Source organism: Tiliqua scincoides, chromosome 4 (assembly GCF_035046505.1).
Source record: "Tiliqua scincoides isolate rTilSci1 chromosome 4, rTilSci1.hap2, whole genome shotgun sequence".
Classification (NCBI taxonomy): Eukaryota; Metazoa; Chordata; class Lepidosauria; order Squamata; family Scincidae; genus Tiliqua; species Tiliqua scincoides.
Genome location: NC_089824.1, coordinates 5,863,112 through 5,891,028, shown reverse-complemented (window position 1 = coordinate 5,891,028; position 27,917 = coordinate 5,863,112). Strand labels below are relative to the sequence as shown.

The 27,917-nt window shown below is 48.1% G+C and overlaps 1 protein-coding gene across 4 annotated transcripts in view; it reads right to left on the bottom strand.

Moving 5' to 3' along the window:
* Positions 1–472: 472 nt before the first annotated feature.
* PTP4A3 (protein tyrosine phosphatase 4A3) overlaps positions 473–27,917 on the bottom strand; it is a 90,505-nt gene continuing 63,060 nt past the window's right edge. For 3 of the 4 annotated variants that reach the window (XM_066623350.1, XM_066623348.1, XM_066623351.1), the window contains 5 exons: positions 23,517–24,301; positions 18,052–18,144; positions 10,412–10,542; positions 9,551–9,625; positions 473–7,832 (listed from right to left, as the gene is read on the bottom strand). In XM_066623350.1, coding sequence (XP_066479447.1) covers positions 7,715–7,832; positions 9,551–9,625; positions 10,412–10,542; positions 18,052–18,144; positions 23,517–23,621 — 522 coding nt within the window. In that variant the 5' untranslated portion in view covers positions 23,622–24,301 and the 3' untranslated portion in view covers positions 473–7,714. Of the gene's footprint in view, positions 7,833–9,550; positions 9,626–10,411; positions 10,543–18,051; positions 18,145–23,516; positions 24,302–27,574; positions 27,766–27,917 lie in introns of those variants that run through there. The other variant, XM_066623349.1, reaches the window with a different exon arrangement.

Sequence of the window (27,917 nt, the reverse complement as noted above, 5' to 3'; positions counted from 1 at the left end):
CACTTGGCCAACAGTCTGAGGCAAAGAGGCTAAGAAGGAAGGCCCATAGCCAGGGAGACAGACCAGGGACAGACTGCACTTGCTCCCAGTGTGGAAGGGACTGTCACTCCCGAATTGGCCTTTTCAGCCACACTAGACGCTGTTCCAGAACCACCATTCAGAGCGCGATACCATAGTCTTTCGAGACTGAAGGTTGACAACTCCCACAGCTTGAACCAGTCCTGATCCTGGCAGAGCACTCAGTTCCTGATCCTGACAGCAAACAGGACACTCCTTTCCCCTCCATTCTGCCACAGGGGACAGCTAACCAGTGGAGGCACCAGTGTGCAGACCACAAAGCTTTGAGCTCAACTCAGACAGGCCCTGAACTGCATGCGATTTGAATTTTAGCTGAAGGATCAGACTCAATCACCATCAATGAACACTACAATCGATACGGCAGGGAAAGGAAAGACCCAGCACCACTCAGAAATCTCATACAAAGCAGTGAGGCCTTTTATTTGAAATGTTCTTCATCGCTGCAGTTGGAGGCAGAATTACCTTAATACACTTTTTAAAGGAAATCTCTCACAACTCAAGAAGAAAAAAGAGTGAATACTAAAAAAGGCATACAAGTTTTACACAGGACTTGAGCAGACAAGTTTATTTTTCTTTTCTTTTTTAAAAAAAGGTTATAAAGTGTCAAGATTCTAGACCTCATTGACATATGCCAAAAAGTGATGCTTGCCTGATATAAAAGCACTGGGTATAATAATAATAATAACAACAACAACAATAATAATAATTAATAATAATTTAGCTATGGCTCAGAGAAGAAAAAACACACACGCACACCGTATTTTGATCTTCATCTATAAACTACGGAGATTGCTCATGGAGTTAGAAAGATGATGTAACAAAATTCTGTCGTGGAGAAAAACAGAAGGAAAACCCAATGTTCTGGGGTAAAAAAATGAAATAATCCTCCCCCCCCCCAACATACTAAGATAGAAATTGAACATGGGTATATCAGGCAGAAAACACAACCATGCCTCCACCTCCCTACCCCAGTCCAGAGACCACAATCTTTGCTCACAAAGAAGGTTCATTTCCACTCACCACTCAGTGGCTTGCGAGCCACTCTTAAGACGGACTAGATACAGGGCCCATGTAGCTGGGGCCAACCGCATGTCTCCACCAGCATGGAGTTCTTCCCTGGTTGGATGCTATTCAGAGAAGTGGGGAGTAGTTGCCACCCTGCACTGTTTCTGTCTCCAAGAGTGGCTTGGGAAGAAGACACAAGAGATTGGCTCTCAGGTGGCCAGCATGCCAGTGGGAACTTGGTCTATGAGACAAAAGATGTTGGCTTTTGGAGCAGGGGCTCAACGAAGCTTCTTCTAATCTACCAATTGTCCTCCCCTCCGTCTCCCCCACCCCACCCCGAGTTGCTTTTGAGGTTTCAAAGCAGTGATTTTTGACGTTTTTCTGCTCATGGGACACTGACCTCTATGCTCTTTGCCTCTTGTGACGTCACTTCTGGGCAACTCTTCCGGATTCTGTGCCTGTTTCTGGGGCAACTGTCTGTAGTAATAAATTTTCCCTATTCCAGCAGAAGAAGTGGCACAGACAAAACCATTTGTTACTATGGACGGTTGCCCTAGAACAGTGTTTCCCAAACTGTGAGTCAGGACCCACACAGAGGGTCATGAGCCAATTTTTGGTGAGTCATGAGAAGTTTCTGAAAACAACTTCGCACGCACCCTTGCAGAAGAAAATTGTTAGCTGAACTGCTAAGCTTTGGTATGAGGTCATCTTCATACCCCCAAATTAAAATGTCACATTTTCTTATTTTCTCTAGTAATTGGCGTGCTGTAGCTCACGTATGAACCCAATTTCAGCCTTTTGTCTGGCCTGGAAGTCCCTAACTGCACATCTTGCTCTCCAGTTCAGTCTTTTGGGTACCCTGGAATGACTGTGAAGGTTTGGGGGAACAGTCCTTGAATTCCACTTCTGTGGAGAGTCTAGCAAATGTCTACATGCACACGTACTATATGTAAGGTCTCTACCAGCCTCAGGAGCACACAGTCCCGACTGATTAATAATTAATTCTTCTCTGATCTCTTTTTTTGTCTAGTGGGTTGTGATAGATTGCCATTTAAAAAAATGGATTCTGGTGCTAAAAAGTTTGGGAAGGACTGCCCTAGAAAATAAGCTGTAGAACCCAGAAGAGTTTTTCCAGCAGGACACCAGCAGATCTCTTGTGGCTGGAAATCTAAAAGGCACCTAGGAGAGATTTCTCCAAGACCGTTGTGCCACTCTTTCAATGTAATATTTTAGTAAAAGAACTATTTCTGTAACACGGGATTTGGAGACAACTTGCGTATCAAAGAAGGAACATAACAAAAAGTAAAGGTTACGTCAAGTGTGTAACAAAGAAGGCTCAAGCAACTCCTCCAACACCTTTCTTGGGGTGGAAAAATCCTCAAATCATATAGATGTGGGGGGGGAGGAGCTTTGAAAGAAAGGCTTTCCCCCTCCCCATTAGATACATTTCACTGGTAGTCTAGAGAGAGTATCTGAACCACCCATTTCACAGTAACAACAAACTTTTTTTCTGCTTTCCTGTCTTTTGGAGGGTGCTGGAAGAATGAAATTACCCCATTTGTTGTTTTGGGTAGCTGAGAATCACAACATACTTCATCCACTATCCTAAGCAGGGGAACGGCTGTCCTGTTTCTAAAAGTACAAATTCACATTCCTCGATACTGTAATGAGCCATATCAGAACTTGGTCAAGAGTTGCAAATTCTCACAAATGTGTCACAAATTCAGACCACAAAGTCTGGAGAACTCCAAAGAAACATGATCAATTTGCTGTACAAGAGTTGGGAGAATACTGCCCCCCCCACTGAAACTTTTTTCTTTCCTTTTATACCCCACCCACCCTGCTAAAGCACACACAGAAATTTGTGTTTTAAATTCAAGATGTCCACACTATAAGGCTATGAAAAAGGCTGGTATGTCTCACTGAGCCCATATTCTGAAGGAATCCGTAAAGCCGTGGCATAGCTAGAGTGGGTGCAAAGCAGTAAGTTTTACAGGGAGCCACACCGCAGAGTGCAAGCAGCACCTCCCCCTCCTCTTCGGAGCCAGGCATATGACTCCCTTTTGCTCCCACTGCCCAGAATGGCTCAGAAGGGGAGGGGTTGCTTGCATGCTGCGGTGAGGCTCCCTGCAAAACTTAGTGCTTTGCACCCCCTCTAGCTATGCCACTGGCCTAAAGACACTTTCACGTGCTATGAGTTTAAAAAAAAGGAGAATTTTGTGAAGATACATGGCCTAGGGAAGACTGTCACTTTTCAGGCAAGGTTGACTTTGTGCCTTTTAAAAAACATTCTTGATGCACTAGGAAGATAAACACAGTGTTTCCAGCCATGCCTTCTTGTCCCCTCTTGGGTCAGTTAATACAATCAACAGAAGTAGTCAAGATGACCTAGAGCAGGGATGTTTTGGGATTTTTCAGCAGGGTGGAGACGATGTTCTCCAGACCCTAGTTAAGGGTCTGGAATGAGCCTAGTGGTCTGGCTTGATCCAAGTCAACTAGTTGCTGTTAGCAAAGGGTAAGAGCTTCACATGTCTGGAGTGCATGCATGAGGTCATTAACCTGGCAGAGGGGTGGCACAATGAGGAATGGATGCACCTCCTCCAAAAAAAAAATTTTTTTTTTAAGTGTTTGAGGTGCAGAATGGCAGTGAAATAAGCTTGTAGCCATTACTTCTTTCTCTGCAAGCAAAAAAAAAAACTGCCAAGTAGGCTACTTTGGATACAAAGAGGGCCAAGGAGTGTCCAAACTGTCACTTCAGTGAGAACCAAGTCAGACTCCATATTCGTCAACAGGAAGGTGTTATAGCTCAATGGGGGAGTACGTACTTTGCAAGGTCAAGGGCCCAGGTTGGATAGTGGCACTTTCAGTTAAAAGGGTCAGATGGCAGGTGATGGGCAAAACCTTGCCCTGAAGGACATGGTTCAGAGTCCAGTCAGACTCTGTGGACAAGCCTGGAACAGATGGATCAATGGTCTGATCTAGAATAAGGCAGCTTCATTTGCCCATATATATTTAATGTATATACGGGTTGCTCGGCCTCAGCTCTTTTCCTTACTGATGTCTCCCCAGTGGGCTTCTGACACAAACCACCCAAGAAGGATCCTCTTTCTGCTTCCCAGCAGTTGAGAAAGTTCCTCCAAAGGCTGTTGTACTCGCTGAGCAGCCCGGAACAGCAACCAAAGATAGTGGTGGTTAGAGCAAAGACAGGAGCCCCAGCTTAGGACCACTCCCCATTGGCTGGCCAAGCAGCTCAGCCAGCAAAACTCCAGGAATGACGGACAGCAACCACACAGTTTGGCTTTGGAAAGACATCTTTTAAAATCTTGAATGTTTAATTGAAAAGTTACGCAGTATTAAAAAAAACACAACACCAATGCTTAGGTGCTCGGGGACAGAAGGCAGAAAGAGTGGAGAGCTGCAGGTTTTCTGGGCTCTCCTCACAACCTATGAGAAGCCAGAAGATATTATTAGCTGGCTGCTCCTGAAGCCAGGCTCCCCTCCCTGCAGTCAGCCCTGCCTCTTCAAGGATCCTGGGATCACCACAGGCATCGAGGAAGAGGGGGAAAGACCATCACTTGTCCATTTTCTTTTTTAGGGCTATTTACGTGTTACATGGTACACACATACAGGTGTCTGCACGTGTGTAATTATATTTCACATGAATGAACCTTGCAAGCATTCATTTAAGAAGTCAACACTGGGACAGGACCTGTAGAAAACGCGAGCACAGTGGCCCCTCTACCCACAAGGGAGCCATTCAAGGACCCTCTGTGGATACTGAATTCTGCAGATAATGAAATTGGGGGGGAGGGGCTGTGCTGGCAAACTGGAAGCGGCTTCCAAACTGGAAGCCTGCTGAGGTGTGGCAGTATTTCCACAAACCAGAAAGTGCCTTCCAGTCATGTCCCAGAGGCCCTCCAGCTGCAGGCTTGGCACCCGCAGATATTCAAACTCGTGGATGCTGAGCCCGCAAGTAAGGAAGGTACAGATCATGGGTACTACTGTATGTGCATAGTAGTACATGCATTCAACCATCATATGTATTCTGTATGCAGACACTGAAGATACCATGTCAACAGTACTCCTTTCTTCCCCAGGGCTGGGATTTCCTCCTGACAGCAGAACTGGCTACAAACTGCAGGTGCAGTCCCTTGCCCGTAGCCTAATCATGGATAGTTCTCATTCAGCACCTTCTGGTTTGTTCCCAAACAGCAAAAGGCTGGCATTGCTACAGATTGCTGAAAAATCTGGGGTCTCAACGACAGCCGCCTCCGCTCATGACCCCTCTTATTCTGGCTTCAATGGGATGGCAAGCCTATGCCTGGGCTGTGCTGCTTGAGCCTCCCCACAGACACACACAACTATGAGTCAGGGAGAACACTGGGCTATAACCCCCCGCCCCTGAAGTGGGTTGATTTCTTGGGAGGGAAGTATCAAGGGGTATTCAGCCATGTGACCGCATGCACTGCAGTCCAATGTGGTACAGTTCAGACATACAAAGGCTTATTACCTCAGTGGGAACCAGGCCTGCACCGGAGGCTGCGAACACTTTAGCTCTAGTCAGCACATCTCTAAGCACCAGGGACATGCAGTGAGTGGGGAGGCAGGTGAGGCAGAGCCTCCCCACTGGGGCCCTTCAAAAAACACAGCCGCCATGTGAGTGCTTGGGCACCTCGCATGGCAGCAGCCTTTTCGAAAGACTCTGGTGGGCGGGCTCTGCCTCGCCTGCCTTCCCACCCACTGCACGTCCCTGCTAAGCACATGCTGAATTGTAATGAAACATGGCAGCCAGAGCCCAAAACAACAGCTGCCACAGGAAACAGGATGGCCCTCGAGGTGGCAAAATGGAAGAGAGGGTCAGTGGGTCTGCCTCCCGTGCAAACGCTGACTGAAGTCTGCTGTGAAGCAAGAAGGGGTCAGGAAAGGTGGGCAACATCATGTCAGTGCAACACAAGCAGGAACCAAACCAAAGGAACACAACGTTGCACAAAGGACACCAGCACGCCCCAAAAGGGACTAGAAACAGGAGCTTCAGGGACCAAGTTCTTGCTCCTTTTGGAGCCTAGATTATGGCATTCAACGCTCAACAGGCCATTGCCAATGAGTCATCCCTAACTCCACCCGGCTCCTCTTAAAAGCACCAGATTTCCACTTCCACAAGTCAGCTTCTCGTTCTAGCTCATTCGTTCAACAGCCTTCCCACGCTTGGCATGTCTTTCCCTACCTATGACACCCTTACGGAAAGCGCACGAAACCACTCATGACAACTGCGCAGTCCCACACCAGTCCTGCACAAGCACAAGCTGGAATGCACCAGTGCAGTCCCAAGCCAAGTGCTACACTACTCTGTCCACACACAACATATTCCTCTACCTAAAACAACCAATTCCACCTTACTGGTTCAGGCCCGATTTCCACAGTTTTTTGAACAGCTCTCGATTCTCAGCTCCAAGACCATCTGAACACCTCCCCTACAAAACTCTCAAGTCGGCCGCTTCCCTTGTAAACCTACGTAGCGAGGGTGGTTTTTCAGGTCCGGGGTTGGGGCTGAAGCTTGATAACCATTAAATGTGCCATAACCAAGCGTGGAGCCACACACAACAAGTCAATCAGCCAAGGAGATTCATCACAATGTGAAATCCCAGCAGCTTCTACAGAGCAAGCCCTTCTCTTTCTGGAAGTTCATACAAGCAGCCAACTTCATTATAACATTTGGGGGGGGGGGAAGAACACCCTCCCTTGACCTTCACAGCTTTAGCGCAAGGATCACAACAGATCACAAGGAGAAGAAGTGCCACGGCTACATTTAAGATGAAAACAAATCAAATTTGGCACCCTGCACCCTGTAAGTCAGCCAGTCCCATTCCTCACCAGAGACCACCATCCCCACTTCTAGGAGTCCTCAGCAGCTTGTGACTCAGCGCAACCCACCAGCCACAAAGGCCCACAAGAACAGGGTAGTGAGACATTGGCAGAGCACTGGGCAGGTTACGTTGCATGGTGAATGGTCTGCTTTTCAAGTGATGGGTTTCAAGCCACGTGGGTTTGACAGAGTGAGGCTGAAAAGCACAACTATTTCAGCCTCAGGCTGCCACTGTGTGGAGATGTTCCCCAGGAAATGAACAAGTGAAGCCTTGGTAGGCCCAGTGGCTTAGCCAAGGGGGAGGTGCGTTAAGTACAGTAGGCGCTGCAATGCACTGTGTGAGCTGCCCCTCTCTGTCACTGGGGGCTGCTTACATGGCGCATTACTGTACCTGCCATACCATGCCACTACCCTCTGGCTAAGCCACTGGTGGGCCTAAACACTGGCCTGTCAACTTGACACTGCCTATCTGAGCCCTAGATAGCAAAAAAAGAAGGAAGAGTGATTGCGTTGAGGTTTTCCTTGTTGTTGCAAAGACATCTTCATGTGGCAAGTGGGGGCGGGGGGGGGGAAGGAGAAGGATAGAGAAAGGAAGAGAAACCAGCATCATTTTTAGCCTTGAACCCAGAGGCCAGAACTCAGGCAACTTCTTCTTCCCAGGCTTCAAGCATGTCACAGGTACAGTGACACTGTTAAAAAAGAGAACCCTGCGTGTGTCTGTGTATTCCCTGTGTTGTGTGTGTTTTGGCAAAAGGCTGTTCTTGAGGTTTACATTATGCAGCACTTGTTCTTGTGGTTCTGAGGGTCCTTGAAGCGGAGCCGCTGCTTTGGCCGGTACTTCTCCAGATACGTGAGCTGCTTGCTGTTGATTGCTCCCCGGCGCTTCCTAGTGAGAGAAACGTAAGGCTCAGGAAGTCGAATTCCACTTTCCAACCCCCTTGCAAAAGGAAGAACTCACACAGGGACTTTGCAGAACTTGCTGCCTTGAGGAAAGCCCCCTCCGCACTATGCTCCCTCTCAAAGAACTCTGGACATTTGCTCTTGATGGAACCCGTTGCAGAGGATTCTGGGCAATCTTCTAGGGCACACTCTCAAGTCACTTGGGCTACTGGCCCGACCAGGCTTCATTTCCACCTTGCACAAGCCGAGAATGTGCTCTAGAACACACCTAACTTTTCTCTGTCAGAGAGCTGCAGGGTGGGGCCAGGCTGCAGCTCAGCAGCAGAGAATCTGCTTTGCATGCAGAAGGTCCCCGGTCCAAGCCCTGGTGGCATCTCCAGGTCGGGCAAAGAAAACATTTCCATCTGAAATCAGGAAGATAAGCTGCCAGTCAGTGTCATCAAATACTGACCTGAATGGACTGGACAGAATGCAACTTCCTCTGTGCACAGCCAAGCTAGGTAGTGGACAACGTAGCAATACAGATCTCAAAACAGCTAACTAAAAAGTGAGCGGGGACTCAAAGTGAGCCCTGACGCTTCAGCCAACTCCCCAAGGATCTTCTGAGGTGTCCAGGCCTCTGCCAAGAGCGTGGGAGAGACACAGCACTCTCCGTCTGAGTAGCCCGAGCAGGATGTGCTAAGGAGATTAGAGGAGGGATTGAGTGCGAATGCCCAGAGCTGCAGCTGGTGATGCAAACCAGCCACAGGGAAGAGCACACAGAGCTGCAACTGCACAAGCTCAGCCATGCAGCCAGATGGGCCGTAATCCTCCGCCATTCCACCTGGCCTGTTTTCACTGGATCCCAGGGTTCATTTCAGTCCTTCCCTTACCCTGGATGACTTGCTGGGAGGACACACAGCTGCCCAGTTACCATCACCCACGGAGTGGGGTGTGAACATCACAGGGCCAGCAGAGATGCTGTCATGCCGACAGGATTCCAGCAGCACGACACAGTGGGGGCTGTGGGCTGGTTTTCCCAAGCAACAGATAAGGTGACTGATGTGCACCTGGGCTGAACCACTTCAGATTGCAGGAAGAGCCCTGTCGGAGTGTGCAGTGATGCACAACAAGCCTGCCTGAGAAGCAGGCTTATCCCTGCATCTGCAGTTCACAAATCCCCCCACTGAGCAGATGACTGGATTATCTCCCTCTGATTGCAGCCCTCCTGTGGCTGTCTCTGTGCTGTCTCCAAACACGAATAGGAAGCATTTAGCGTCGCACCATTTTCAATGCCCAAACCCACTTCCTGTTAGTGGTTGCAGACAGAGCAGAGACCGCAACAGGAGGCTGCAATCAGAGAGGTAACCTAGATTTGCGCTATGGGGGATTTGTGAAGCACTTCTTTTAGGGTTGCTGTTATTTGCTGTTCCCAGTATCCATGGTAGCAGCAGGAACTGATCCCCCATGAATACTGGGGACACCTATATTTCTAAGCTGCTGGTGGGGGGATAATACAGAAGCAACCTATCGGCAGTTTGGGGTGGAGGTGGGAAACGGTTTGCAGTTGGCTGCTAGTCCCATGCCACACCAGGATTTTGCCTAGTCTTTAGCAACCATTTCATTATCTCATGTGGCACCTCCAGAGGTGAGACCCCCCCCAAACACTGAGCTGTTCGCTTCTACCTTAGCAGGTGGCTCAGAGGTTTACAGCGAGGCACTTACTGTCTGATGAACTGAATGGCATCTTCGTATTTCATCCCGCTCTCAATCAGGGCCAGTGCGACAAGAACAGGAGCCCTGAAGAACGAAGGAGTGAGAGGAGAGCATGAAGTTGGCCATTGGACACTCTTTCCCCGGTCCAATTAAAAAGCAACGATCAGCCTGGGAGAAAGGCAATTTGGGCCAGGTGGGTGGATTTGAACACCAGATTTCACATGAAAACTGCTGTAAACAAGAAAAGTTTCAACCCTCTAAGTATTTTAAGTTTCAACCCTCTAAGTAAAGAGAGTATCTAAGAATTTTGAGTCTGCAAAAAACCTGCATAAACATATTGCAATCTTACTGCACCCTTATGACAAACTTATACAGTATTATCACCACAACGCAGAGAGGACAGTATTGAGGTTGAGAAGTTGGGAGGGGATTTCTTAAGGGCCCCTCATAAATTCATGGCAGAGTCCAGAGTCAAACCAGGGGGCATTCTGATTTTAAGTTCAGTTTCCTAGTCACGCACCAGGTATCAAACATGTACAGTATAGCTGGTCAGAGGGTCAGGATAGCACCAGGAAGATCTGGGTTCAAATAGGTATGAAGCTTGTGGGGTGATCGGGAGACAGTTGCTCACTCTCGGCCTAATCCAGTACACAAGACAGAGCCCAGTGAGATCTCAGAAGGCAAAAATGGTTGGATAACATTTCTGCTGCTTGTTGGGACGGAGCTGCTGCTAGTTTGCACAGTTTATTCAGATTGTAGGATCTAGCCTTTTCTGGTTGCAGAATTTGGGCTCCCTTGGTATAGAATATTTGCTGCACTTTATCCCCTCCCCTTAGGGATCTCTGCCCTCCTTGCAAGGGGCTTCTTTACCGTCCGAGGCCAGCCACACAGTGGACAGCCACGCAGCAGCCGGGATCCTCACAGAACTTGGTCTTCAGCAGGTTAAGCCAGTCGTCCACAATCTTGGTGGGAGGTGGAGCCCCATCATCAAATGGCCAGTCCTGGAGGAAGAAAAAGAGGAGGTGAGGTGCTTCTTCTTGGAGGGCTTTAAAAACAACAACACAGAGGCTGATGCAGCAGCCCACAGGGTCTGCCCCACACAGGGCTGAGCCCAAGTTTTCATTTAACAACGTCCAGGTTAAAGGCAGCGGAAGGTCATGGGCCATTTCCCCCAGAGTTCTCTCCACTTGTGGCTGCTGCCTGTTTCACTGTGAGCTTCCTATCAGCAGCTGCCTCGCATGCCCACCCAGCCTAGCCATGATGGAGCATCGCTCTGAGGAAAGGATTGTGGGAGAAACAAAGCAGGAGGCATGTCACTGCCTTTCTGTGACCTCGGCACTGCAAAATGCTCTTGGTCCTGGAGCTCCATGCTCCCAAGCGCTGAAATTCATCCCCACCAACTGCGTACTCTGCAAATGGGGTGCTGAAAAGCAGTGGAGGTGGCTCCATTTTGGCTTGGCCCTGATTACACATCGTTTTAATGCACAGCTTCCTTTGCACAGTATCCAAGACGAACAATAGAGGAGAGAGGCGAGCCAGTTGAAATGCTTTCTGTGTGATTCGCCTCAAAAAGGGCAACGCAGGCCCTGCTAGATCAGACCAAAGGCTCATCCAGCCCAGATACCAGTTTCCAACAGCAACCAGACATCACCAGGAAACATGTAAGTTCTCAAAAACATTTGATTATTCTGGTTGCCTCTTCCAGCTCTACAATGTCCTTTCTGGGCTGGAAGACCAGACCTGTACACCATATTCCAAGTGCAGCTGCACCAGCCATTTACATATAGGGGTGGATCCAAGGAGGGGTCATGGGTGTGTGGCCGCCCCCAAAAAACTGTTGTGCCAGCAGGGAAGTGCACCTATCAGGATGAGAAACAAAATCGGAAGCCAGGATAACACCCACTGGGGGGTGCCAGTGAGATTGGCTGGAATGGGAGCCCAGATCCACCCCACAGGTAGATCTGGGATCCAAATCCAGGCGGTAGACCAGGTCTACCCGCCCAGTGAACCTTGGCCAAGGAGGCTGTAAATTAAATGGGGAGCCCAGGTCTACCCATCTGGATGACCTGGGCTCTGGAGTCGGTAGTGCTCATGGTCCCCCCAAACACGAACACTGGATCCATCCCTGCTTACATATAATCACGTCTTTCCCCACCCCCTACAGTGGAGCAGTGTTTTCTATACAAGAGTGTTCACTGAGAAATTGCATAGTAAGCCCTCCATACCATCTGTCTCAAACTGGAAATAATAAAACACCTACACCAAGATCATGCAAGGTTGCAAGCTTCCTTTGGGGCAAGGACCTGAATTTGTGGCTCATGTTTCTCTGTGAATCATCATGCATAGCACATGCATGTCGCAGCCCCGTCTCTCTTGCTGTATCTGCTCACTCACTCCCTCCCTCGCACCCAGGACTACCCCTGGCAAACTGGTGAATGCTGCAGGGCCTTCTATTAATTCACAGGTTCTTGTAGTTCTTTTTAAGCAAAGGGTTAATTCTCTCTCTCTCTCTCTCTCTCTCTCTCTCTCTCTCTCTCTCTCTCACACACACACACACACACACACACCAATTATCAGCCTGTTGCAGCAATATCCCTTCTCTCCCCATCCCAACATTACAGTCTGGGTCAACCTAGTTGTGCAAATGTTCTAGCCCGGGGCTAAATTCACCTAGATCTGGCTCCTGCCACACAGAGGCCATCAATTTAGCAACTTATCCATCCCCCACCTGCAGAGCATACACAGGCCTACACACATTTTGTTGTTGTACCTATCCTTGGGTATATTTGGGGTGCTGAATCCAAAAACGGCATGCGTTTTGCCTGATTGGCTCCAGTTTTGGGGGTACGGCATAGCCACCTTATATGCTGATTCAAGCAACTTCTTTGTGAGGAAGTCAGGAGGAAGCTGCTTGAGTTGGCATATAAGGTAGCTGTGCTGTACCCCCAAAACTAGAGCCAATCAGGCAAACCACATGCCATTTTTGGATTCAGCACTCCCAGAATATCCTAAATTCCTTCAAACATCCCTGGCAAATATATATATATTTTTGGTGGGCCTGTGCCCATGAATGGCTGCTTCTTTTTGCAGATATGGGCATCATACTTTGCACCACTCAGCAGTGGAGCCCACCAACCCAGAGCACACTTGGTCAGAAAGAAACCGGGAGGGGATGTTCAGAAGAGCCAGTCAAGCTTGAGAACGGCTTTCCCTTGAACTGACAATAAACCCAGGCGTGTGCATAATCAGTGAGGCACTGAACCAAGGGGGAGGAGCAGCTACAGATGCAGCTTGTGAACAACAACAACAACCAGTATTTATATACCGCTTTTCAACAAAAAGTTCACAAAGCGGTTTACAGAGAAAATCAAATATCTAATGGCTCCCTGTCCCAAAAGGGCTCACAATCTAAAAAGATGCAAAGGAATCCCAGCAGACAGCCACTAGAACAGACAGTGCTGGGGTGAGGTGGGCCAGTTACTCTCCCCCTGCTAAATAAAAGAGGAGCACCCACTTGAAAAAGTGCCTCTTAACCAGTTAGCAGAGGTTAACGATTCTTTTGCAGGCCATGATCAGCTTCTCCTGGCTGAGAACATCTGAAATACGCTGGGCTTTGGCGGAGGCTGCAGTCCAGAGAGGACCTCATCGAGCAGAGGAAGGAAGACAAGCTTGCCAGTCGCAGCCGGTGGGAGGAAAATCATCTCGTAGGAAGAGCGAGATCACAAGCAGAGAGTGGCGTCTTGCTAACAGGCTTGTCTGCGCTCCTCCAGTTTTCTGCCCAGTGAAAAATGTTTCTGGGAACTGGCCGGCTTCCAGAGGCTGACAGATAGGCAGCCCTCCACAAGACACTCACTCAGAAACTGGCGGGCAGGGAGGAAGAAGGAGAAAGCAGACTTAAGCCAGCCCTCTCTCCCTTCCTCTTTCCAAGGAAAGGCTAACCAAGGTAAATAGGACAGTCGGTTTCAGGCTTCTAACCGCAAAATGTGATGGGTTCAGATAAGGAGAAACCACAGCGCTGCCTTGTTTGACTTGAAACCAGACCCACGTGGGCCGCAGGACTGCACAGAGCAAAGGATTCCACAAGGTGAGAGTTGGCTTTTGTCTTGGGAGGAGGAGACGGCCAACTAAGGGGCCAACGACATGGAGGAGGAGAAGGCTAACCTCAAAAGGGGCGCAGGGCAGGAACACACACTCACATGTTATAAGAGCATGCAAAGTTCACTTTTGCAGCCCCAAAAGTAAAACAGAATATACAAAAATTAAAGGATCTCCGCTCCTTTTTTCCCCCCAGGCTCCGATGGGCCAGAGAGAGCGGCTCACCTCCTCTGTATACACATAATTAACTTGCTCTGCGCCTTTAGCCACAGTAATTGGAGCCGGTTCTTACAAGACAATCTGACAACATCAGCTCAATCTGGTGACCGACTTTCAGGAGCCTAGACAGAGCCACAGCGACTCAAGTCAGTTTCTCTTATGTACCCACATTGCAGGGGGAAAACAGCCTGGATTCCCATTCCAAGTGCTACTTTTAACTGAGAAGCAGCATTTCTCAGAGGAAATCGGGTAAGTGGGTCTTCCACAAAGCCACGTGAGACAACTGGACGGCTGTCTCTTGTTGTGTTCTATTTTTTCCCCCCAAATCCCTGTTCTGTCTTTGCTCTTGACTGTAAATCGCCTTACGCCTGGCTCAGAAAGCCCAGAGCATGCCTTGCGCTGCAAATCCTTGGCCAATGCCACACCTCAGTGCATTAACTGATCAGCCATTTGCTCCCCTACCTTCCTCTGAATAATAAAAGCTAACATCACCCGCCCCCCCACGTTCCCTGAAGCTGGCTGCTCATCTAAGTTTCTAGGACGATACAGACACTCACGTACAAATAAACGGGCAGCCCAGCCGCTGCCAAGAGAGTGTTCTTGTTTTAAATGAACAGCTGAATTTCCCTATGACACACACAGAAGCTGCATTCTGATCCTTTCTTGGTTGCCATTTCCGATGGCTGAGAACATAAGAACAGCCCCACTGGATCAGGCCATAGGCCCATCTAGTCCAGTTTCCTGTATCTCACAGAGGCCCACCAAATGCCCCAGGAAGCACACCAGATAACAAGAGACCTGCATCCTGGTGCCTTCCCGTGCATCTGACATAGCCCCTTTCTAAAATCAGGAGGCTTCACATACACATCATGGCTTGTAACTCAAATATATATTTTTTTTAAATAAGCAAATGAACAAACTAAAACTGGAGGACAATTTAGGACATCAACATTGCCATTAAAACTGACTTGTTTTTAAATAGTTGCTGTTGCTTTACTTCTGCTTTAATTTCATTTTCAAAAAAAATACTGGAACTCTTGGCAAAGCCCTGTGTTCTGGGATAAACTATCAGAGGAATCTCCCAGTTACAGAATCCTTACCCAACATTGTTAAAAGCTGCAGGAACGCATTATAATTAAGTTACTTTCAATGCTCTTGCACATCAACATGAGGCATAACTGGGTCACATTTGTTAATATTAGTAATATCAACAAAATCCATATTTATATTATGATACATTAATAATAGTTCAATAGCAATATTAACAAAGCCAACCACAGGTCATTCAATACCACCACAGCGGACCCTGCCTCGAAGGACTCCTCCCAGTTTAGTGGTGGTGTCTAACCTGGAGGAGACAGAAAACCAAAGCCACAGTATACTGTTGGCAAAAACCATCGACCAGGGCTGATCAGGTGGAGAGCGAAAAATTCCTGCCTGGCTCCAAAGACAACTAGCTAATTGCAGATTGTACAACAGGCAGGGCCAAAGCCTGAGGTGCACTGAGAGCGGGTGGAGGAGAGTTGAGCAAACACCTCCCAAGCCATGCCCTTGACTGGATGAAGCACCCCAAGGGGTGCCTGGTTTTGCCCACCCTTGCCTCGCAGGTCAAGAATACCCCACCCTCAAAAGGCAGCAGAGGGGGGCACTTCTTCACAATAATGGCGGGCTAATTTGTTCTTGTAATTAACATTGGAGGATCAAAATATCTTTTTGTTGCTCCAATGAAGTTAATGTTTTACAAACACTAGACCAGTAGTTGGCCACTTAACCAAACGTTTTTTTGACTCAACATAAGAAGAGCCCTGCTGGATCAGGCCAAAGGAGGCCATCTAGTCCTGTCTGCCAAGGTGGCCCACAATCAGGAGGTAAAGGTACAAGCCTCTCCTGTCAGTGTTTCCTGAAGTCTGTACTCAGAGGCATCCAGCTGCCCAGAGAGAGTACGCGGTCATCCTGCCTAATGACAGACTTGCCCTCCATGAATTTGTCCAATTCTCATTTGTCCACCCAAGCTAGTGGTCATCACCATTTCTTGTGACAACAATGTAGACTAATTATGTGCTATGTGAAGTACCACCCCTTTTTGTCCACCCTGAATCTCCCACCAGCCTGTTTCACCCAACTAGCTGACAGAACCTAAAAGGACAATCAGTCACACGCACACGCACACACACACACACACACCCGGCAAACTGCCTGCCTGGAGCCTGCAATCAACAGAACCATGCTACCAAATGGGGATTTAAGTGTGTATAACGGAGACTCTGCCTGAGAGGGGTGTAACTTCCCTGTCTGCCCCAAGCACAGAGTATTGCACCCAATGCTACCTTTAATTATTCCTAATTAAAAAGGCAGAACTGGTGTTTATGAGATCTGTGCCTTTTCATGCTGTCATTTTTGCTGATGGCTTCAAGTAATCAAGCCAACTGCTGAAACAGGAAACTCTGAAACATAATTTCATACATTCTGTGTGAGATAATTACACAGGGCAAGACAAGGAGCTAGTCTTACTCATACGAGCAAGGAATCTTTAGAGCCCTTTAAAATGCTTTATTGCTCCTGGAGGAAATGGCGTGCAGGCAGTCAGGCTATGCTGTAATTCCTTCTCAGCCTGCCTTTGAAGAGGGCATTCCCTGGATCAGGAGTCGGCTCCTACTGAAAATGACCACTTCCTTTATGGTTAACTAGGGTTGAGACTGGATAAGATGAGCAGTGGCTCAATTCTCTGGGACCGAGTTCAAAATGGAATTAAAATACAGCGACACCCTGTTCCCAAAACCATTTACAGCGGGTCCTCGTCATGCGCAGGTTTGCAATTTGTGGATTTGACTCAATGCAGATTGCAAGCGAGGTCCTCCAATGCTTGCCTGCAATCCGCGTTGAGTCAAGTCCATAGACTGCAAACCTGCGCATGACGAGGACCTGCTGTTAATGGCTTTGGGAACAGGATGTCGCTGTATTTTAATTCAAAGGCCTGCTGGAGCCTTTTGGCAGGCAGTTTCAGTTTTGGCTAAACTGGAAGCACCTGCCAGAAGACTCTGAAGGCCTTCCAAGTCATGGGGAAGTCATGTGCAATGTCCCTGCACCTGAGAACACCTCCCGATGCAACCAAAGACACTTCTGGTCACTGCCAAAGGTCCAACTGTGGAGTTCATTATCCAGTTTTCAGAATGGAACCCCTGTGGATGCCAAGGGCCAGCCTGTATATGGCAGTATGTAGTCTTGTCTCCATGAGGGTGGATTCCATCACTTAGCACCCCACCAACAGGGTGCGGTCCAGATGGAAGCTTACCACTGCCTAACAAGAGCTCAACCCATCACTGGCTAAGCCTTTCAAGGTGACTGCTTTCTCCTCCTCCAAACACCTTCTTTCCTTGGCAGAAAGCCAGAGTCCCTGCTTTTAAAGTAAGGGCAGGCAAGCTTCCCCCCCCCACAAGCTTGTGTTGCAAGTAAACTGAACTATTTGCCGCACCCATGAGTAAGTTGGTTTGATGTATTTCTTAGCAAATATGAACTTGTCTGCTTAAGAAAGGACCTGGTGGACTTTTCCTGGTCCAAAGCTTGCCACATGAGAAGATAAGCTCACACGACTAGCTGTGAGAATTCTGCACAGCCAAGAGGAGGTGCCGCAAGAGCATTCCTCATAGCAGTGCAAAGCAATTGCAGACATCCATGAATCATGGCGGCTTGCAAGGACCCCACCCCTGGCTGCCAAGATCTCTGCAGCCCAGGGAAGTGACTGCACTGGGACCTCACTTGGGGTATGGAGAGCACCTGCTCTTTGCCCCTCCATGGCTTTAACTGTGTGAGGAAGTTCTCTACCATCAGGAAAATGACAGCCCCTTGATTTACCAGCACCCTGGTCAATTGCTTCTCTTATTACTAGTTTATGTGCTCCAAAAGTCTTCCAAATCCCTGACAGCAAGGAATGAAATTGGAAGGGACCAAAACGCTTTCTTTATCCACTTGCCATTGCAAAGCAACCACCCCTGGAGATAGCAGCTTATGCCAGCTAGATCAGAGTCCCTTCAGCAGAGAATGAGGTATCATCGAAGGCATGGATGATGCAAGCAGGTCTCAGAAACAAACCTGAGCTAAGGCTCCTGAGAATAATGTTAAGTTGTACCCCCCTCCCCCGAATCTCTGGTCACTACATGGGGCTGCCTCAAACAAGACAGCAGGACCAGAGGACCTACCATCACTGTGATGCCATCCTTTTCCAGTGGAGTCTTGTCATAGGTTACTTCACACACTCTCACTACTGTCGTCGCACCGTACTTCTTCAGATCCTGTGAAGCAGAGAAGAGAGAGAAGATAAGAGGCTCTATTCACCAGCCCTCAGCGCCTCCCTGAGAACAGTCCAGAAAGTCTTTCCACCTTTTGGTGCCAGGCTTCTACCAACAGCGCAGCAAGACAGCTGGCCACATGAGCTCCTCCCAGGGGTAACAACAGAGCAGAAGCTCTCTCTTAGAATTACAATCCTTGGGCTTTGTGGATATATGTGGACAAGAATTTTATCTATATCCACTGCAAACTGATGATCCAGGTACTGGGGACAGAAATTAAAGCTGCAGTCATAAGCACAGTTACTAGAAAGGTAAGCCCCAATGAACACAGTGAGCCTTACTTCTGAGTAAGACTGCTGAAGACTGATGCAAATTGAAAGGAGTGACCACTGTGGAGGAAAAAGAGAAAAACCCCATCCCATCAGCGGTGGGGAATCCATATTTTCCCCATTATCTTGACTCGCCTGAGCTAAAAAGAGTTCAATCGATCAAACACACCCTTCATGTGAACAAAGCTCCAGCCTTTTGATAATTCTGAGCAGGGTCCAAACCTTTCACCAATTTTGACAACTTGGGTAGCTTCCCAAATCTACAGCGTCCTGAGATCCAGCAATTCACAATTAAAGGCAAGGAGGAATTCTTGGACTGAATGACCCCTGTTGGTATAAATGCACAAATTTCTCAACTTGGCCTCCTCATTGCCTAAAGATCTGGGGCAGGAAGATCAACCAGCATGATCGCACTAAGTGCATGAAGCTTTTATGAGAGAAAGGAGAGAAGCTGGAATTGACTAAAGCAACCTAGCAAGCTCCTGGGTCCATATAATTGATACAGCCACTTTGCTGAAACCACAGAAGTCTAAATCTCGCCTGGGTGGGCAGCCGACTATCTGGGGCTGCAATCCTAACCACACTTTCCTGAGAATAAGCCCCATTGAACAAAATAGGACTTACTTCTGAGCAGATCTGGTTAGGATTGTGCCCTGGGATTTCCACCTTGAGTTCCATAGATAACAGAGGAAAACAATGAAATAAAACAAAAGCACATAGCTAAAGTCAGATTCGATCTTCCCAGTTCAAAGTTTACAGTCTGCACTATGCCAGCTGTGTACCTAACAATTTAAAATAAAAAAAGGAAAAAGAATGCTTAAGTTATGAGTTTTTTTATTTAGCCAATTTATATTTCGTCTTTCTCCCCAAACCAGGAAAACTCAAGGCGTCTCAGTGACATGGTTTTTGATGCCCACTTTGTTCTCTGCCCTGGAGAGGTGCCCCCTCACCCCTTTCTAGGTATACCACTGATCTCAAATGCCTCTTCTGTGCACCTTCTCCAGCTCCAAAATGCATTTTTCTACATTTGCTGTTACCCTGCACATGCCTGATCTTGTCTGATCTTGGAAGCTAAGCAGGGTCAGGCCTGGTTAGTACTTAGATGGGAGGCCGCCTGGGAATACCAGGTGCTGTAGGCTTATACCAGTCTTTCGAGACTGAAGGTTGCCAACCAGATTTGCTGTACAACACTGAAAACTTAATATTTCCTCCATTTATTATCTGATATTTCAGCCAAAATCAAAACAGGGCAGGACCCTCTTCTTCTGTGTCTCCCCAATCCTACAGCATCCTGTGGATTCCAGATCTACCCTGGCCTAACACATCTTAATCTGCTCAAACTCTCACCTGCCTCGTTTAGCTGAGGGCACCGTTAATTACAATGCAGTGAAGCAGAGTTCGGTTCTGACTTATCTGACGGTGCTGGATTAGAATGCTTGCAAAAGAAGATGCATTTGCGAAGCAGTAAGTGCTGGTCACATGGGGGGTTATGCAGGGTGCCAGATTAGGGCCATGGGACAGAGTCTGGAGAGCCCTACTTTAAGGGGATGGCGAGTGGCTCTCCAGTGTTTCAGGTCAAGGACTTTCCCTTCCCCTGCTTCTGTATTCCAGAGGTGCCAGGGGCTATCAGCATGCAATGTGAGGGGCTCTGCTGCTGAGTTGCGGATCTCCCCAGCACAATTATTACTTTGCTTCCAATTTGAGTTCCCTTCCGCACCCCCTTTAAAGAAAGAAAACTTTCTCCAGCCTCCCATGGGTGGGGAATCTACTGTTGCTCCTCCAGAGATTGTAAACAAGGGCATTTATTTTTAATCCTAGTAGGTATGCAACCATTCATCCAGTTGCCCATGTAACCAGAACAACGTCTGCAGACAAACAGAGCCCAACAGGGGGAAAAAAACGTACAGCTAAAAACAGTATGCGGCTGGCCAGGAGCCCAGGTATTAGAGAGGGCTGAAACTGTCAAGCAAAAGGTTATGTGCTTGAGATGGGCGAACATGCTAGGGCAGGGGTGGGGAGCAGGGAGAAACTAAGGAACAAGGCAATGGCTTGTCATCTGGTCCAGCCACTCAGACCCGCCTGCACAGATCCCACACCCAAAGGTGCCCCAACTTTCTCCACACTGTGGTTAGGATACCTGCCTCTAAACTGCCCCTAAAACTTGGCTTTTTTCTGGTGGTGCTGGAGTTGGGGGTCGAGAGGAAGAAGCAGCAGTGGCTCTTCCAGATTTTTCTTGCCATGTATCACAGAGCTGGAGAAGGCACAGAATAAGAGTGGGTAAACCACGGGGTGAGAGACAGAGCATGGACAGGCGTCATGAAGCAGCACTGTAATCAGGTGGGGAGGAAAGCAGGAATCTACCTTATGCCTTGTCAGTCCCCCCCAGCAGTGGCATAGCTACCGGGGGAGCAGCGTGGCATGTACAGCAGGTGCTGCAACAAACCTTGTAAGCAGCCTCACACTCACGGTTGGAGCCATTCGGGGCAGCGATGGGAATGTGCAGGCACATAACTGCATGTTACCGTCGCTGCTCTGAATGATTCTGAAGGTGAGTGGGAGGGGCTGTCTACATGGCATGTTGCAGAGCCTGATGAACTTACTGGACTGTCCCCCTGCAGTTATGCCACTACCCCCCCCCCCCAGTCTTCCTGCCCTTGATTTGTGGGCACCAAGAGGAAAGAGGGCATCAAGAGGAAGAGAACACAATAGTAGCCCTTCTGGGTCAGATCTAACTCCACCAAGAAACAGCCTCCTGTTCCCACCACAGCCTCCCAGGAAACCCACATTGTAAGCAAGGCACAGAGCAACAGTCCTTCCTGCTATTGCCCTCTATGAAGTGGGATTCAGCGGTATACTGCCTCTGGATTTGGAGGTTCTATTTAAACCATTTTCGCCCAACGTCGCATATATGCAACAGAGATCAAATGTGTACACCTGTGGGCCAGGCAAAAATGGGTTAAGCAATCACAGCTAATGGTGCACCTATCTTTCATGAGCCTGGTAACCAAGCAGACAAGACTCTCATGTAAAGGGCAAAGAAGTCATTCTACTGACACAACTTTCTACGTTGCCTTATGATTCTAAATTCTCTGGGGCAAAAAAAAATTTTTTAGGGCTTTTGGGTCAGTTCTGTGCAACAAACAATTTGACAATTCTGTCTGTAGTTGTTTTTCTTAGAAATGTATTGATGGGCCAGTGTATTTCCTTACCCTCTGGTGGGGAGCTCTTTCCAGGTGGAGGCACTCTCTGCCTTGCATCTGAATGCAAGAAGTATGTCATTATAAAGACTGTAAGGGAATCAGAGCCTCTCTCCATGTCTGAGTCAGACTCTGGGCTCAATGGCTTGTAGCAGGTAGACAGAGAAGAGAAGGATGGATATCAGTCATGATGCCTGTATGGAACCAGCAGATTCAGAGGGAGTATAACATCTGTGTGGGGGGCAGGGCAGGATGGACATAGGACTATTGCATTCATGCGCTGCTTAGCTCTTCTTGGCATTATCTGGCTGGTTGTCTTGGAAAACAGGCAGTGGGATGAAGTAGAACTCTGGTTTGACCCAGTAGGGATTTTCTTATGTTATAACCTTTCCTCCCCAAGCATCTGAATACAGGCAGTAGCCTTGTATAGTTGGACTCACTGATTCATCAAGCCCAGTGTTGTTTGACTAGCAGCTGCTCTCAAGGGCTTCAGATGGGGCATTTCCCAGGCCTGCTACCTGAGATTATTATTATTTTATTTATTATTAACAGTATTTATATACCGTTTTTCAACTAAAAGTTCACAAAGCGGTTTACAGAGAAAAATCAAATAACTAAATGGCTCAATAACTAAAAATCAAATAACTAAATAACTAGATCCTGGCAGTATTTTTAAAAGCTGTTATCCTTTCCAAACACCTATGGGTAGCATTGGTTTTCACCCCCCCCCAAGTCTTGTCTACTTCTTTTAGATACACAGAGTACTTTGAGGGCCTTTCCTGCTACACTCAACCTTTTGCCCCACAAGGAAGCAAAGACCCTGACGCTTACAGTTGTCATTCCATCTTTCAGAAAGAAAAGGGCAAGTGTTCACACTCCCTCTTCTCTGCTGCCTACATTTGCACATAACCTTGCTACGCAGCAGTATTTCCCTGGGATTATTCCATGAAATCAACACTTTCTTTGAAAGATGCCTCCAAGAGGGCATGTTTACAACTGGACCACATGTAGGGATGGGGCACAATTCAGTTTCAACCACAATCTGGTCTGAAAATAGGGTTTCAGCAAAGCACCTGCTCCTGTAGCTTTTCATCAAATTCCAGGGCAGTTCTGGAGATACATGAGGCAGGCCTGGACTTGTGCTCTGTACCATCACACACAGGGGGTCAGAATGAGTAGAGGCCTCAGAGAAGACAAGTACTCAAGCAGTATGATGGGAGACATCCTGTGTATGAACTAACTAACTAGACCTCTCTCTAGGTCAAGTGGGAATGGCCAAGAACACTCAATAAGCTGCAGTGGATTCAATCCACCCTCCCAACAACTTTTGAGAGTGAAATCTAGCTAGGAGATCACCCCCAGGTGAGTTTTTCTTCTATTAAATGGATTGCATGAGCCAACAACTCAAGATTCTCTTCTGCTGTAGGGACTGGTGTTATTTATTTTACTCAGAAGTAAGTCCATTGCGGTCAGTAAGACACAAGCTGTAATTCTGTACTCACTGGAAACAAATATCTATTCCTAGGATATCACAACTGCAGAGCAGAACTGCTGAAATTGTGTATTTTCAAACACCTCTACCTATGAATGCCCCTCCATCTGAATTCCAGTTGGGATGGACTGTGCATGCCCGCACTCAGAATAATACTTAAAAAGCAAACCCCGGTCCCATTCTTAGTCTTGCAAAACCCCAGAAATACACCTTTGGATGATCAGGAGATTGCAACATGCTGAGCTCTACTCTGGTCAACATGCCTGGTAAAGGGGAGTCTCAAAATCCGGGACAGAAACAGACAGAGGGAGATTCCATAAGCAGCTCTACAATCCAACGCTTCCAAGTTGAACTTACCTCAATGAAGGTGTTCAGCGTGGCGTTGGTAGGGTTGTGGGTGATGAGGAATCGCATGTTCTTGTAGCAGACCTCCACGGGCGCAGGTCGGTTCATGCGGGCCATGGCGAAAAAAAATGCGGTTGCGTGTAGACAGGCAAACACACCAAAAATAAAACAAAAAACCACCTCAAAAGGGAAAAAAATCGCAGGGCAAGAGGACAATAAAATGGCCCTAGAGTTTGGCAGAAGATTTTCGTCCCCCCACCACCTCAACCAAGAAGGATGATGTGCAAATGCTCACAGCTTTTGGGAAAGGGTACGTTGGACTCTCTAAATCATCCAATAATAAAAAGGAACCCTGTGCTTGATGCTGAGTGATACTCAAAAAAAATCCTCTGTAGTGTCAATTTCCTCTGTGTGTGCAATTTAAGAGTAATTGGTCTTCAGTGTCGTTCAGCTTCCCTTCTTTGCTCTCCCCTCTTCAAAAAGGCCTCTGCATTCAGTTAACCCACCGGCGTTGCCTCCTGTGCTGTCACGTTACCCCATCTGGATATGTAAAATATTTGGGGGCAGTGACTGGAGCCCGGCGCAGCTCAGGCTGGGGCACCAGCCAGCAAGAGTCCTCCCTTGGCTGCAAGAGCCATGCACAGGAGATCTGAATGATTAAACCCAAGGGCGTGGCGCCAGATTTGGGCGGGGCAACAGCGTCCTGTCTTCAGCGGGCAGGATGTTGCGCGTGGCAGTGCTCAAAGGTGCACCTGGACCCCTCCATAAATCCGCAGCCAATCAGCATATAAGACAACCTGAAAGAGCCAAGGGGGGGGGGGGGAAGGAGAGAATGACTTTTGTCAGTGTCAGAATCTGAAGTCCAATTCCATCATAAAATGCTAAATGTTCAACATTAGAGTTCTCCAGTGTGAAATTCTCCAGGTGTGAAATTACAAAGTCGCATGTTAGCCAAGCACTGCCCTTTGCCACTGAGGACCTCATTTCCATGAAAGAGGCACCATATCAAATTCAGAAGGGTACAGTCAACCTACAATTTCAGGATCTCAAGTAGTAACAAGCGAGTTGGACCTTAAACTGTACTCATTTCCAAACCCTCCACCATCTTTGGGTCATCAGAAACCCACAGCTCCAATAATTTCAGTTCTCTGTGCTTTGAAGTCCATCATCCATGCCAATGTCCTCCACCCAAGTCATCGCTATTCCTCTTATTAGACAGTGTTGACCTTCCCTTCACAGTTCCTTGGCCTATTTACTCAAGAGTAAGTCCACAGAGTAGGGCCTGCCGCTTTGAAATCCTAAACAATATCCAGGGCATTGGTACCTTTACACAAAACCACATGAGAACAACTGCTGCCACTGGGATATCCAGCATGGAGCGATGCACAGAGGACTGCGGGCTGGGTATAATCCTCTTTCCTGCCAGAGGGGTGACATCACCAGTCTGAACTGCCCCAAGCAATCCTACTGTCATAATAGAGGACACGTGAGGTCACAATTGGGTCACCCTCTTGGCAAGCCGAGTCTAAGCATGATTCTGGGAGAGACACACAGCAAAAAAGAGTGATGAAGGGGAGTTTCAGGAATTCAGGGAATGGATATAGAGGTGGAACCCACATGGCATTTTCTGGAGCTGAGGAGTCCTGGTTAACAGGAATTTTTCCAAGACTGATAACTTGATACAATGAATGGATCCTAGCCTACATTCACTCCCAGCAAGTGTTTTGCCCTTCTCTGGACCAGGAAACCAAGTTGGGCCCAGACACAAAGAGCTCCCCACAGGGATCCCCAAGCATTACAGAGCCAGAAACGCATCAAATGCATTCACAGTATTCATGTGACACTTTTCCAGTTAGGCAAAGCAAATTCTAATCCCAGCTTATCCCGCTACCCAAGCCAGTTAGCAGCAAGTCAGGAGGAAGGCACACACCATAACTAACCCTTTGCATGCTTACTTGGGGATAAGCCACACCAAATTCAGGGGGACTGGCTTATAAGAGTTCAGGTATAGAACGAGTTCTAAATTTCTGCCACTAGTTTTGATTACCTGGCATAAATTTGGCCGTGGTCCAAGCAGAACCAGCATGCAAAGAGCACAAGCTTCCTCCCCCTTCCTTTTTGCTCAATGTGAATGTGCCCCACATTCCCTAATCATCATCGCCACTGCTGCTCCCTGCCTGCCCGTCACTTGATGTCTTCCCCTTCCAGAAACTTTCTGACCAGCCTGATTTGAAGACATGGAAGACAGAGGACGCAACCCTAGCCGTTCTGGAGTTCTGACTCCTCTTGGGACAAGGAACACTACCCTGGCCCCCAACCACTCCTCCAGCCCTTCTACCACCTTCAGGCAGCATTGCTGGCTTTTTTTTTGGGGGGGGGGGTTGCTACCACTGCCAGTTTTTGCTGTGAGCATCTTCTGAGCCTCTGATGGCTACTATTTTGATTTTCCAGAAGTTCCCTGTGAATGTCAGGAGTTGATGCAATGCTATTCCTGGGAACTTCTGGGAATAAATAAGGTGGATGGGCTACTAAGCTAAGTGGACTAATGGCTGGGCTCAGCAGAAGCAATTTCATAGCTTCATACGAAATGGGGGGGCGGTCTTTTCATTTGTCACTCAACCTCAAATTACAACTCAGCCATCTAGAAGTGCCTCTTCAGGATGGTCCTGGCTTCCTGCATCTGCGCAGGTGTGTGCAGACCTGCGTTCACAATCCTCGCTGCAACACACAGGCAGAGGCAACTCTGATGTTTCCTTTGGCCCTCCACTGAGTTGAGGACAGAAAGCGCTAAAATAAGTTAGACTGACCAAGTTGTATAGGGTGCCCTCATAGCCCACAAACTAGCCAAACTTGGGGCCCAACACCACTTCTTTCTCAGGGAAACTCCAGCCTTGAGCTCAGGGTCTAGCCCCATGTTTCTCAAACAGTGGAATGGGTACTTGTGGGTCCCCCGGACACCTGCTGCTTGGCGGTGAGATGAGCAATGTGATGTGGCAGACATGGGTAGGAGGTTTAGCTTGGTTGGCAGAGCGCCAAAGTATGCTTTTCACGCACTCTAAAAAGCCCTCCTGTCCACCGTGAGCCTCCTACTGGTGTCTGTCACATTGAATCTGGCCTCCTAACCCAGAAGTAACTTGTGATGACACCATAACCAGTTGCTTCTGGTGGTACCTGCTTTTGTCCCCTTTTTTGTCACAGAGCTACAACATGAACCGGAAACACCTGCAAGCAAGCCATCTGTTTAGGGGTGACCGGGACTTCTCCATCACTGAATAACTCACCAACTCACTTGCAGCTTAATGTGTGGACTTCTAATGGGTGGACCATGCGAAGTGGTATAGTGGGGGATAAATGCTGAGAAATGCTGGTCTAGCCTGCTATAAAAGGAGCCATCAGTACTCCACCGCTGTCCACAGAGGCTGCTCAAAGCAGATCTACCCTCCTGTGCCTCTTTCTCGCTGAGCAATCTGGAGTGGATCCAAGTGGCAGACACAGAAGGGAATCTTACAATAAGAATAGCCCAGCAGGGAGGCACTTACCCTGCAGCCTTTGAGCACACGATCTCACCCAGCGCTGCCACCTCTCCACAGTTGTTCAGAAATCCAGGGAGGGCAGAGGGATGGTAATGTGCCCACAGCTGCAAGCTGTGCCCAAAAGCACCTGCCTGAGGGGCCTTCATGGGACCCAAATAGCTCTTCCAACACTATCTTGAACTTCCATCTCATAAGATTCATTAAAAAAACAACAGGGGTCTGCCCTTTAAACACTCAGCCTATTGCAAAGTACCTGCACTACCCCACATATTCACAGCAGGAAGAGAGAGGGGAAGAACCACCAGTCTTTAAAGCTCTTAGGGGCAGGTATGTTGCTGATTGCACATATCGTGTACTGTACATGTCTGGGCTAAGAACGAAGGAACAAACGCATGCATGCACACACTCATTCTCATCCCCCCCCCCCCAAGACATAAAGCTACTTTTATTTTGGCTTGCAGCAAAAAGACAACAGCAAAAGGCTCAGGAAGCAAAAGAGCCCAGCTGTCGGGACCGGGTGTGCCCTATCCAACTTGCCTGTGGTTTCCGAAGTCCACTTCTCTCTAGGCTTTTCCTCTTAAGTCTAGCCAAGTCCTTGTCCAAATACGGCAAATTACAGACCTTTCCCTCCAAAACAGCGCGAGCTGAATAAATCAACGCATTGCAACAAGGAGCAAAAACACAGAGCCAGCTTCCCCAGTGCTGAGAAAAGCCGTCAGAAAAGGTTGAGCTATTTTTGGCGCGGCATGCTCACTTTGCAAGACGCGCATATGAGATTAGGGACTTCACAGATGGACAGCCCTAGACTTCTCGAGTGACAGGATGCCGCGTGAGCAAGAAAACCCACCCTGAACATGAACATGAAAACCCACCCCCCTTA